The sequence below is a fragment of the Mustela lutreola genome, chromosome 9, assembly GCF_030435805.1.
Source record: "Mustela lutreola isolate mMusLut2 chromosome 9, mMusLut2.pri, whole genome shotgun sequence".
Lineage (NCBI taxonomy): Eukaryota > Metazoa > Chordata > Mammalia > Carnivora > Mustelidae > Mustela > Mustela lutreola.
Window position 1 is genome coordinate 125,616,286 of NC_081298.1, and position 12,805 is coordinate 125,629,090.

General features: G+C 46.5%; 2 protein-coding genes across 9 annotated transcripts in view; both read right to left on the bottom strand.

Moving 5' to 3' along the window:
• LOC131807248 (intraflagellar transport protein 172 homolog) overlaps positions 1–7,230 on the bottom strand; it is a 24,107-nt gene extending 16,877 nt beyond the window's left edge. For 2 of the 8 annotated variants that reach the window (XM_059132395.1, XM_059132388.1), the window contains exons 1-10: positions 7,213–7,230; positions 6,722–6,815; positions 5,653–5,746; positions 4,531–4,634; positions 4,270–4,355; positions 2,167–2,302; positions 1,966–2,082; positions 1,499–1,641; positions 533–626; positions 356–420 (exon numbers count right to left, since the gene is read on the bottom strand). In XM_059132395.1, coding sequence (XP_058988378.1) covers positions 356–420; positions 533–626; positions 1,499–1,641; positions 1,966–2,082; positions 2,167–2,262 — 515 coding nt within the window. In that variant the 5' untranslated portion in view covers positions 2,263–2,302; positions 4,270–4,355; positions 4,531–4,634; ... (1 more) ...; positions 6,722–6,815; positions 7,213–7,230. The other 6 variants (XM_059132389.1, XM_059132390.1, XM_059132393.1 and 3 more) reach the window with 6 other exon arrangements.
• LOC131807256 (intraflagellar transport protein 172 homolog) lies at positions 7,213–12,805 on the bottom strand. The gene is made up of 4 exons (XM_059132421.1): positions 12,602–12,805; positions 9,800–9,943; positions 8,248–8,462; positions 7,213–7,336 (listed from the first exon to the last, which is right to left on the bottom strand). The coding sequence occupies exons 2-4, from the start codon at positions 9,803–9,805 to the stop codon at positions 7,222–7,224; spliced, it is 336 nt and encodes a 111-aa protein (XP_058988404.1). The 5' UTR covers positions 9,806–9,943; positions 12,602–12,805; the 3' UTR covers positions 7,213–7,221.

A 12,805-nucleotide genomic window follows, 5' to 3' on the forward strand; every position in this document is an offset into this window, starting at 1 on the left:
TAGTGTAGTGCTCTGTGGGTTCTTACACTCTCTCCCCCTCCCCCTCATGGTCCTGAATCCGGTGCCCTACCTTATAATAATTGAAGGCCAGGCACGGTCTCTGGGCCCGAAGCAGCAGCCCTTCTGCTTTCTGAATGTCCTTCTCCTCCAAGGTCCCCCGGGCCTACCCCACAAGCGCCTCGGCAACAGTGTCAGGATCGCGGGCCTCGGCCACACGCTGACAGCCATATCAGAGGGGGTAGAAGATTTATTGGTACTAGGTTCAGGTGAAGGTGGCCATGCCAGGTCCTCGGGCTGCGGTTGGGAGGACGGGTGTAAGGAATTGACGGGTGTAAGGAATTGACGGGTAACTCACATGAGGGTTGCTTCCTTGGGCGTACCAGCCCTGATGAATTCAGCTTCGGCCTCTTCAAATTTACCCTGTAGGGACAGAAGGGCAGCCGCACACGGTCAGAAGCAGATTGCCATCATGGCAGCCGGGAGACAGGAGGAGGTCCAGGTTAAAAGCAAGGGAGGAGGAGCACATCCATACCTCATCCTCCAGGTACAGAGCATGTCGGAGATGCATCTCAGGGGTTTTGTGCTTGAGGGCCAGCCGGGAGAGTTCAAAAGCAAATTCAAATGAGCTGAAATGGAAGGTGTAGGTAAGGTCTGCCTACTCAGTACTTTCATTTTATAAGAGGCGGAGCAGGGCAAGAGAATACAAATAGGGTAGAGACGGGGCCAGGGGAGGGAAAGGACAGACTGAGAAGACAACCCATGTGAAGTGACACAGAAGCACACAGACACGTAAAGGAGGACGGGGTCAGGGGACACTTGGAAAAGCCTGTGCTTCCTGCGACCAGTGGGCATAAAGGAATGGGATGGGCGCGAGGCAGGGGACCGCAGTGAGCCTCCCAGCACTACTCTGCCTCGGGAGCGAGGGCTCTGGGTTCTCCACCACTTCCTCCTGAGCCACATTTATACTAGCAGAAAAACTGTCTCTCTAAAACATTGACTACCCTCAGCCATCTGACTCCATGCAGGATTATTACTGGTCTTTGTAACATTTGCTTAAGAAAAGCTCTTTTTGCATTTAACAGAAGCCCACTTCTGTTACTCAGAAGTCAATTACTGGCTTAGTGCACCTTCACTTTAAAAGCTCTTCTCTCTGGGGCACCTGCCTGGCTCAGTCTGCAGAATGAGGGACCCTTGATCTGGGGTTGAGTTCAAGCCCCACACTGGCTATAGTAATTGCTTTAAAAGGTCTTTTTGAAAAAGAAGGAAAAACGCGGATCACTTTCCATCTTCTTAGAACAGCTAAACACTGTTCTGAGCCCCCGGGGAACAGGGACAGAGCTACTGATTCACTCCTTGCCTCTCCATCACGTTCTTCCAAGGATTTCTTCACTCCTGCCTCCATTTTCAGAAACACTTCTCAGCTATACAGCCGTTTTCCTTGTCTATGTAGAGGCTCTGTCTCGAAAGGGTCCAGGGGAGAGAAGCCGTGGGGCCTCACCAGTTGTCGGTGGCATGGTCCACGGCAGCTGCCAGGAGTCCGAGCTTAGTGAGCAGTCTCACTGAGGATGCTCCTCCCAGGCTCTTTGCCCACAGATAGGCCACGTGCTTGTGGGCATCAGCTCCTCTGTGAGCCTTGGCCACCTGTGAAGCAAAGCCATTTGGCAATCCTCCCATGCAGGGCCACAGGGCTGCTCCCTTCCCCTCTCTGACTGGACTGCAGCGTTGACAAAGGTCAGGTCTTTCTACTAGAATAGGGAGACGGCTCAGTATTGGGGTCTATTAGCCATAGCCTGCTCAGGGTCCAAGGATGGACTTCAGGTAGTCCACAGACCCCTCCTACCACATGTGAAATTTTGCCTGTTGGTATGGGTGTTTTTCAAAGAGACCCACGACCAGTTCAGAATGCATCACTTGAGAGTGGGGAAGAGGGACAGGCGTGTCCCCAGAGTGACCTGGACTCCTTACCCGGTAGGCCTCCTCCAAAAGCCCATTGGACTGGTCCATGTTCACTGTTGCCTTCCACTCCTGAGCCTCGAGGTAGTGATACTCGGCCTCCTGCAGTCGGCCTTCAGCCTCCAGCTCCTGGGGAAAGGAGGGTCAGGATGGGGCGAGGGGGACGTGGGGCCTGTTTGGGGAATAGATGGCCGAGACCGGAGAAGGGCTCACCTTGCCCAGGCGTAGGTGTGTGTCACTGAGGAGATCTGGGTGGTGCTTCCCTACCAGGCGGATCATATCATCATCCAGCTTGTGCTTTTTGAACATGGTGATGGCAAGATCAGGCTCTTCCACTGTCACGTAGAGCCTGGGAAGGGGAGAGAAACCCGGGGCCTCCTGACCCAGACTCCTGCATCACTGCCCTCTAGGCAGACGGCGAGCATCTTCAGACGCACCCCTCTCCCCGCACGCCGCCTCTGGGGACACGGCTCACATTTCTGCCTCCTGGTACTTGCCCTGCTTGTCGCCTAACCAACTGAGCCACCCAGGCACCCCTGGATCTATGATTTTAATTAGATCCTCATGGGGTCACTAATGAAAAAAGGTAAGAGAAGAACTCTGTTATGTTGTATACTATTGAAGACGAGCCCTGTGTAGTGGGATGACTTGTCCAAAGTCTCATAGCTCATTACTGCCCCTGGAACATGGGCCGCCACACTACACCATTTCCATTACAACTCAACAGGTGGATGTGAAACATAAAGCTCATGAACTGTAAAAGTATCTTAAGAACAGACCCATATGTATTTGGAAACTTGATTTATAAGAGGGGACATTACGAATCTGTGAGTACAGAACGGATTTCCAATAAACGGTTCAACATGGAAAAAGTAAAATATGAGCCACACCCACATTATGCACAAAAATTAATTCCAGGTGAAAAGCAAAATCTAAAAATATTAAAATATAGGAGGGAGTAGGAAACCTTTTCTGTTTTAAAAATTTTCTTTCTTGCTTTCTTTCTTTAACTCTACACCCATCATGGGGCTCAAACTCACGATCCTGAGATCAAGAGTCCCATGCTCCTCTGGCTCAGTCAGTCAGGTGCCCCAGGGAAACTTCTTAAACGAGACCTCAAAAATCACAAACTAGGAGCGCCTGGGTGGCTCAGTGGGTTTAAGCCTCTGCTTTCGGCTAAGGTCATGATCTCAGGGTCCTGAGATCGGGCCCTGCATCGGGCTCTCTGCTCAGTGGGGAGCCTGCTTCCTCCTCTCTCTGCCTGCCTTTCAGCCTACTTGATATCTTCATTTGTCAAATAAATGAATAAAATCTTAAAAAAAAAAACCTAGGAATTGGTACACACGTAACAATAATATTATTAATAGCTAACATTTATTAACTGCTTATTATTTGCCAGACATTAGTCTAAGTGCTTTTCATATAAGGTAGGTACGATTTTTATCCCCATTTTGTGGATGAGGAAATTGAGATACAGAAAGGTTAAGAAACTGACCTAAGATCGCACAGGTATAATTGCAGAAGTGGGGACGTTTGACTCTAGACCCTTGTTCTTAACGACGCTATATGGATATGCTATTCTCTATACATCATAGGGAATACTGTGCTGCTCTAAATACATTTTTCTATGCTTGAAACATTTCATGATACAGTTAATTTTTTTTAAAGATTTTACTGATTTATTTGTCAGAGAGAGTGAGTGCACAAGCAGGAAGAGCAGAAAGCAGAGGGACAAGCAGGCTCCCTGCTGAGCAAGAAGCCTGATGTGGGACTTGATCCCAGGACTCTGGGATCATGACCTGAGCCGAAGGCAGGCTCTTAACTGACTGAGCCACCTACGTGTCCCCAGAGTAAATTACTAATATGTAAAATAAGATCTATTTATTTATGTGAACACTTGTGAAATTCAAATAAATTTTGTCCTCACTGGCTACCAATGTCAAACTCTACAGAACATAAGTCCCCTTCTGGTTCAAACAGTCCATTATCCTATGCCCTAAGTCTAAACAGGAAAGTTCAAAAATTTACTGATGGTTCTGCTCTACAGTTCACAATTCCTAGCCCTAAGGTACATGCCTAAAGAACATGAAGAATTACAGGGACAAGCTGATATGCGTAACAGCATATGTGTATCTCTACAGCTAGACACAGACTCGCACACGTGGATTAGAACACTTCCCACATCCTCTGTGAGAGCAGGGCCATACATTTACCTGGTGCCTCTCAGATTCCTGCATTCTCCACTCTACATACCCCTGTGATATGGAAGCATCTATAAACCCCTGTTTTGTTATCAGAATTATGAGAGAGGCTTACCGATAGCAATAGTCTTAACATCGACAAGATAAGCCAATTTCTTATTGTCTTCCATCCCTCGTTGACGCCGCTCATTAATACGGACACTGAAACACGAAGGGTGAGGTAAGGCAGAATGAACTTGGGTCATCGGGATGTTGAGCAAGGGCCCAAAGTACCATAGGGGACGAAGTTTTTAGATTAATCTTGAGGATACAGGAGTTAGAGGTTAGAAGGGACTTCTTTTGGGTTTCAAAAATTTAGAGTACCTTGTGGGGTTACCTGATGAGGTGGGGGTTCATGAATTCAGTACGCACAGAACCCAAGGTATCATGACGCCCATATTCCACCGGGGTTAGCTCTCCAGCATTGAAGATCATGCACACCTGGGGATGAAGGGACTGTCACGTGGTGGGAAGTTTGCATGAGGAAGTCTGCACGGTCAACAGTAGTAGAGGGAGATGTCTTGCCAGTGCAAAGTGACCCCCACTATTCTCTTTATTCTGTTCCTCTGCCTATCTCGCCCTCCTTTCTTTCTCTGCTCTCTCTTAGCTAGAAGGTTGACTGAGATGTGATGGTCAGTCAATCAAGCTCTACTCACATTTTCATTTCCAAAGAAATACTTCTCATTGCCACCAGATCCCTGCCAAGCCACCCGTAAAAGAGGGAGAGGACATAAGAACAATGTGGGTAAGTATCCAGGACAACGCTGAGAGAAGGACAGGGTAGGGGTCAGAGAGAAGGAGTGTAGGAAGGCCCTGATGTTCCACAAGTGGGGTGCTGTGTCACATTCTGCCCTAGGCTTCTAGGCTTCTGAGAGATGCCGTAAAAACAGTCCAACAGTGGGAATTCCCATTCCAGGATTCTAAATCTCCAGGGTCTCACTCCCAGGTCCACCAGGTCCCCAACGCCAGCATCTTAGAGCTTTTCCTTAGAGATCTTCCCCCTTAAGGACCCGGGCTCCCAGGAAGTAGCAGCTCACGATGCTCCATTCCCCGCCCCTTCGCCTGGGATTCCTACCTCACTATGGCGATTAGTGTTCAGGTCCCCCAGCAGGAGCGTGTCTGATGTGTGGGCCACCAGGTAACATTCCTTTCTGAGGATTTTCACCTCTTCCACCTCGTAGCCATAGTGTGACTTGAGTACCACCCAGGTCCCCGATGACAAGTTCTTCACAATCACCTTGGTAAGGTACAAGTCTGAGCTCCCTGAGGCTTCCCTCAACCCCAAAGAGGGGTGAACCTGCCGTGTCCACCTCTATAGTGTTAAACAAAGGTAGTCTCTTGTTTCCTCACCTAGCCTAGGCTCTTGTTGGTAAAAATGACACCTCCCATTCACACAGAGATTATCTCTTTCAATGCTAATATATAATACATACGGGGTAAAACTAATCACTCTCCTTACCTTCCAGTACCTCTTGTGAAAATCTTTGTGATTACTTCATCGTGGTGTATACTGATCATACTGTCATTTCATATACCTCTTTGCTAAAATGATCCTGATTAAGGAACAACAGAATACAGACAATTATCTTTGTATTCTCGGTCCTAACAGTGCTCATGTATAGAGAATGGACAGAAAATGAAAGAACTGGGGTGCCTGGCTGGCTCAGTCAGAGGAGCATGCGACTCTTGATCTCAGTTGTGGGTTTGAGCCCCATGTGGGGTGTACAGTTATTTAAAAATAAAATCTTAAAAAAAAAAAAGAGGGGGCGCCTGGGTAGCTCCGCTGATTAAGCATCTGCCTTGGGGTCTTGGGATTAGGCCCCATATTCAGCCCCATATCCGAGTGTTCCCTCTCCCTCTGGCGTTCCCCTGCTCCTGTGCGGACACTCTGTCAAATAAGTGAACAAAATTTTAAAAAAGAGAAAAAGAATGAAGGGATCAATGAATAATAAATGGAAGGAAAAAAGGAAAAGGGAGAGAAAACAGAAAAGTGGGCTCAGGAACTAAGAAATTACCTTGCAATGTCATACACGGTGAGTTCAGAGGCCCTAAAGCAATGTCATGCACCTGCGTAATTCTAAACTCTCCAGTTAACAACATACAGGTAATAAAGCTTTTTCTGTTTTGTTTTAGAGAGGGATGGAGACACGGGTGGGGCAGAGGGAGAGGGAAAGAAAGAATCTTCAACAGACTCCATGCCCAGCGTGGAGCCCCTCGGGGTGCTTGATCTCACAAGCCTGAGATCATGACGTGAGCTGAAATCAAGAGTCCGACACTTAAGACTGAGCTATCCAGGCGCCCCAGGTAGTAAAGTTTTAAATCAGGAAGATGGAAGTGGCGATCTCTGTACCCCTTCAATTTGGTGTTTAAATCTTTTTTACAGTAAGCTGGAAGGGCTATAGCAGGAAAGTTGCCAAAGAGTTGCCTGATACACTCTGTTCTCCAGAACAGCTCTGCCAGGGGTTCAATTTGGCACTGTGGCAGTGTCCAGAAGGAGATTTTGGTGCAGCAGGCTATCAGCTGCTGACCTGGCTAGGTCCCACACATGTCAACTCAAACTCATTCTTGTAAATGCTTCTCCGGAGGCAGCAGTCAAACTGTTCCACTCCACCAGAGTGTGCCCTAGAAGGGAAAGCGACAACATAAAAGGTAACAGGCATCAGAAGGATATCTGGAGACACCCTTGAAACCCAAGTTCTAGAATCTAGGACAGAGTTAGCAGTAAAAGGGCTGGCAGTTTGGGGAAGTACCAGATGGAAAGAGGTGGCACTCACAGGACGCCAGGATAGTGATGGGAGGAAAGGGAGAAATCAGCCCCGCCTACAGAATTCTTTGTCTCTTTTGGCTTCCCATAAAGTGTGAATTTCTCTTTCCTGCCGTTAATGTCCTATTTTTAGGTTGAAGTCAAAAGGGAAGAAGAGACTCTCTAGTTTCAGGGAGAGTGCTTTAGGCTAAGGCCGGATTTTTCCTAGTTTGGAGAAAGGCACCCAGGCAGAAAGGGATTACTAGTAAAACGCACCGCACAGAGTCATGAGCCTTCCCGTTTCCAGGCCAAGGCAGTGACGGTATATACGTTGGCAATCTCCTTGCGCTTTGCCTCTTCCCAGATGCTTCTTCGAGGGCTCCAGTTGAGTACCCGAAGTCTGAAATTAAGGAGGTGGATTTCAGAAGAGATGGAAACTGAGCAAAAGGGTGGAAATGGGTGTGTAACAGAAGGCAATGAGTCTCGCTGTAGTAGAGAAGAGAGGAAGTGAGAGAGAACACACATGCTAGGGAATCTCATAGGAGAGGACACAAAGGTTCAAAGGAAGGAAGGTGGGAAAATCAAGCCAAAAGTAAAATGGGGTGAGAGCGATAGGAGTGGGGAAAACAAAAGGAGATCATGGCTGGTGAGAAAAATGAGCTGTTAGCAAGGGAGAAAGAAGGAAAAGAAACAGAAAACCGAAGGAAGAGACCCAGATGACATCGAAGGGGATAAAAGGACAGGACTAATAAAGCTGATGTGAGGGGACCGGGGCCCTTTATTTATTTTATTTATTTAATTCACCCTTCCATCATCCATCCCTTCCTTCCTTCCTTCCTTCACCAAACACTTAAGCATACATTATGTACTGCATGCTAATTTAGGCACTGGAGATTTCAAAAAAACAAAAAACAAAACAAAAAAAAACCCAAAAACGAATAGGCCCTCTTCTCATGGGCATTTCAGTTTAGCCAGTTAACTATAAACACCAAAGTGTAAATATCATGCGACAAACACTGAGCCAGTGGTCTGAAAAGAGGCAACGGTAATACAAAGAGAGTGGAGATGAATTCCACTGTGGAGTCCCAGGCAGAGGCACAGAGACACAAAATCCTGGTGTATTGTGGAACTGCCAGAGTCCCAACAGATGGTGGGAGCAGGAAAAGGGAAGTGAGTGAATTAAAACCTGAGGATCTCTTCAAACCTATACTTGCTTTCCAACCATTCTCCCACTCTGGTTGAAAATAAGTGGGCTAGAGCAAGGTGTACACAGGGAAAGTAGGCAGAAGATGCACATGGAAAGGGACCCACCTGTCATAACTTCCCAACACAACAGACTGGCCCCCAGGGCTTGCAGCAGCGGTGGTGAACTCCCGCTTCTGAGGGTCACGGCTGTAATCAAAAGTTTGTAGCATGCGGCCTTTCTTTCCATAGGCTACAATTCTGCGATCACAGCCTGCAGCCAGGATGCTGTTGGTTGCCCAAGCCAAGGCATAGGGCGGGCATGGGTGGATAACCGACTTCCCCTAAGACAGAAGTAAAGGGTTCCAATCGCTCTGACTCTGACAGCCTCAGCCAGAGGTTCTTCCTTTCTAGGAAAAATTTATACCCTGTATAAATCTTCCAACATTTTCCCACCCAAACACATCCTAATCTAGACAACTTCACAAACTGTCTTTAGGTTTTATACTCTTACACACGTATGTATGACATACACACACACATCTGACATTGTCCGCAAGAGGAAACCTCAAAAGGCTTGTATGTTGAGTTCTTTAGTAAACACCTATAAGGCCCCCAAAGGGACATATCCTACATGATCTAACACTGGGTAGGTCCACATGGAGCATACAACTCTTTCTTTACAGAAGAAATAAATTTAATTATTACATGAGTAATTCTTTTTTTAAACTCTTTTGGCTTCCAATAAAGTACGAATTTCTCTTTCCTGCCTTTAATGTCATATTTTTAGGTTGGAGTCAAAAGGGAAGAAGAGATTCTCTAGTTTCAGGAGGAGAGTGCTGTAGGCTAAGGCCAGAATTTTCCTAGTTTGCAGAAAGCCATCCAGGCAGAAAGGGGTTACTTTCTTTCTTTTTTTTTTAAATTTTAGTTATTTAAGGCATCTCTACACCTAATGTGGTGCTCAAACTCACAACCCTGAGATCAAGAGTCACATGATCCACCAACTGAGCCTGCCAGGCACCCCTCTAAGAGTAATTCATAAGGAAAGTTCTTCAAACAATAGAGAATTACATCAGGTAAAACATAAACATTCCTTGTATCCCCCACCCTTTCCCTTTCCTCTCTTGAGAATGACTTTTTTAAATGATTTATACATATAAATACACTTTTTAAATAGATAATAATTTTCACTTTCCCTTACTCTCAGAATCCTATCCCCTCGATTCCTCATTGCCACAAATATTAAGCTGTGGCCTCCCGAATAAAAATCTTCTCTGTGAATGCATCTAAATGTGCCCCCGCCAACCACCTCAATCTTAATGTTCAACCTCCCCTAGGAGGGATCTTGGATTTCTTTACCCCCATCTCACAGCATCCTTTCGTCCTACCCGTGACTCTCCAGGGCCTTCATCTTCGAGGAAATACCTAACAATGGTGCCATCTGCATGACCAGAGAGAATTCCTTTCCCAGAGGAACTAAACAAGTGAGTGAATTAAAAGGAAGAGGAAGAGGAAGAAGAAGAGGAAGAGATTACTCTGTCTCACCAAGAAATCCTGCTTCTGTGTCAAACATTACCCTACCTGGGCTCCCTGCTACCAGTCCACCCCATCTTCCATATTATAGTCTCCAATGAGACTATAGACCCCATGAACAGGTTGACACACAGAGTACTCTCTTCACCTTCATGTCAGCTGGTTTGGTGGAGAATTTATCTCTCCGCTCCCCATGTTCATCATATAGCACCACCACTCGGTACACTGTGCAGACCACAAACTTGGCATTGTTCTAGGACCAAGCCATGCAAGTCACCTTTGCAGCTCCATCCTGCAGAGGCTGAGGGGGCAAAAATAAGCGCAGCTGTTCGTCTAGAGTGACAAAAGAATTTTGGTTCCTTTAGCTCTACTGTGACTTTGGTCAATTCTCCACATCATAGTCCTTAAAACAAAAGATGTACCCTGGTCTCCACAGCTATAAACCTCTGGCCCAGGAGAACAAGGTGCTTTAGAAACCCATAATGCAAATACACATCGAGGTGACTCACAGAATGAAGTGTACCGATGGGCCCTTGCAATGGCCTTGCTCCCTCATAGCTCAACTGAAATAAAATCAATTGGTCTGATAAGTTTTTTTTTTTTAATAGGTTCTGGTATTCGGCCATTCATTCAATATATACATTTTTTTCATTCAATATTATTTGTTAAAGGTTTTATTTATTTATTTGACAGAGAGACAGCGAGAAAGGGAACACAAGCAGGGGGAGCGGGAGAGGGAGAAGCAGGCTTCCCAGTGAGCTGGGAGCCCAATGTGGGACTCAATCCCATGACCCTGGATCATAACCTAGCTGAAGACACTTCATGAGTTAGCCACCTAGGCACTCCTCATTCAATATTTTTTGAATACCACACTGAGAAAGGCATGTAGTCAGGGGCTAAGAGGAAGACAAAGAGCAAAATACGGTCCCTGTCCCCAGGCTAATAACATGTGCAAACAGGAAAAATCCCATTAGAGAGGCCTGTACAAAGCACGATGATAGTTTGGAGAAGCCTGAAATCTGAAATCGTTTTATGTTTAAATGACCGACTTTAAGGTTTGAAGAATTGGATGTAGTTAAATGGGGGAAGTTATCTGAAGTAGAAGGAATGATAGGAGCAAAGGCAAATCTCATTAAGAGACAGTAATTTAATACAGCTGAAACTATCTTGCAACTAGAACAGAAGAAGTAAGGCAGGAAAAACAGGGAGGCCAGCGCAAAAAAACTTTGAAATTTGGCCAAGGTGTTTAGGCTTATTTGGTAGGAAAAAGACAGTGAAAGTTCTGGAATGGGGAGTAAAACAATCAGAGTTGAGATTTAAGATGAAAGTGCCACCAGCTTATTTTTTTTAATCACCCCCACCAAACTATGCACTGCTCAGATGTCCAATTTTGAAGTGATCATCTCCCAGTCGATTATTCTCTTCTACGTCTGTCCACCACCTGGTCCTCAACGGTTCTGCACTAGGGACTTCCCTCCTTGAAATAAAACATTTAGCCTCTGCTCCAATTGTGTGATTAATTACTAGGGCTCCAGAGCTCTGGTTTGAAACTTTGTTACTTGTCACTCCTAACCCAGGTACCTCCAAAGTCCCAGGTTTAAAAGGCCTTTTTTCCCCCTCCCCTCCATGAAAATCCTCAGAGTCAGAAAATAGCCACACCACCACCTTTACCCCCCCATCCACCGCTTGATTAAATTAGGTTTGAAGGGCTGAGGGTTCCTCGTTTCCTAGCTCATCATCTTCCTTCATCATTTTGCCAATCCTGGGCCTTTGCCCTACCCTGCATCATGACATCTTATTTTGAAAGACTGAAGGGGATTTTCACTTCCAATTATTCCATTAGGGTAAAGGAATTTTTAAATTAAAATTTCGGGGGCAGTTTCCTGAGCAATGAGCACTTCTCTCTTTTGTTCTAATTTCCCTCTATTCTCCTAATACCACATTCACTGTGAAGCCTTCCTCATTCCTCATAGCACTGCCTGAGGATTCAATGGGGACCGGGAATAGAATAATAACTAACCTTTAACAAGATCTATCCATAGACTAGGCAGTTTGATAGATGCTCAATATGCATTTTCCTTTTACTTCATAACGCTGAGACAGAGATGATTATGCATATTTTACAGATGGGGAACCTGAGGTTCAGAAAAGTTAAGTAATTGGCTCAAATTTACATACACATTCCTAAGGGGGTGGAACCAAGATTTATATCCCCGTATGTCTGACTCCACAAACCACAATCCTAACTCTTTAAATGATGCTGTCTGGCTACATAGCAAACATTCACTAATGGCAGATACTATCATTAGCTTTGTCTGAGTCTATCCTTTTTATTTTGAATGTTCTCTCTCGTCTATCAGATTCTACAGGGCTTTTTAGTTCGCGAAGGCTTTTGCGAACTCTTCCCCCAAACCCCCTCAGGTTGCTATCATTGTTACTCCCATTTTCCCAATGAAGCCGCTGGGTGGGCGCTCAGAGACTGTGTGCCGAGGGCTTCAGGTCAGCGGGATTGGACCATTTATTGAAAGTGCAGCTGGCACTAGGACTTGAAAGCTGGTCTCCTAGCTCCAAAACCCAGCCTCTCTTCAGCATGGTTCCTCTCCCGGTGCCCAGCCTTTTCCGAATCTGAGATCTTCATCATCAGAACGAACGTGAGGTCTTCCGCACTCCGTCTTTGGGGCTTTTACCTAAAGCGCTCGTTTATCCGGGCGCAGACATAGGTTCGCTGTTTCCATGTGCGCCCAGCACCGGGCCTCGTACACAACTGATGTCAAAGGAAACGGACGAAAGCTACCGCGGTTAGCGGTCCGTCCTGCTACTGCACTGCACACTACCGACCGAGCAGAGATTCCGCATACAGTAGGCGCTCACCATCGTGAGATTTCAGTTCCCCCACTTCTCTGGGAACGTTAAGGCTGGCGGGGGAGGGAAGAGGCACGCAACTCCTCACCTGAGGGCTCAGCAGGGTCCTCAGGTGCTTCAACTGCCAGAGGAACACCTGTCTCTCGGATGCCACCAATCAGCGACAACTCCCGTGGTTACCTGGACAACCCGTAACGCTGCCGCAGCGACTGCCGCTGACGCGCTGTCGCTGACGCTAACGCTGACGCGAGTACAGCGAGACACACTTCGAAAAGTCACCACATAGCTTCGC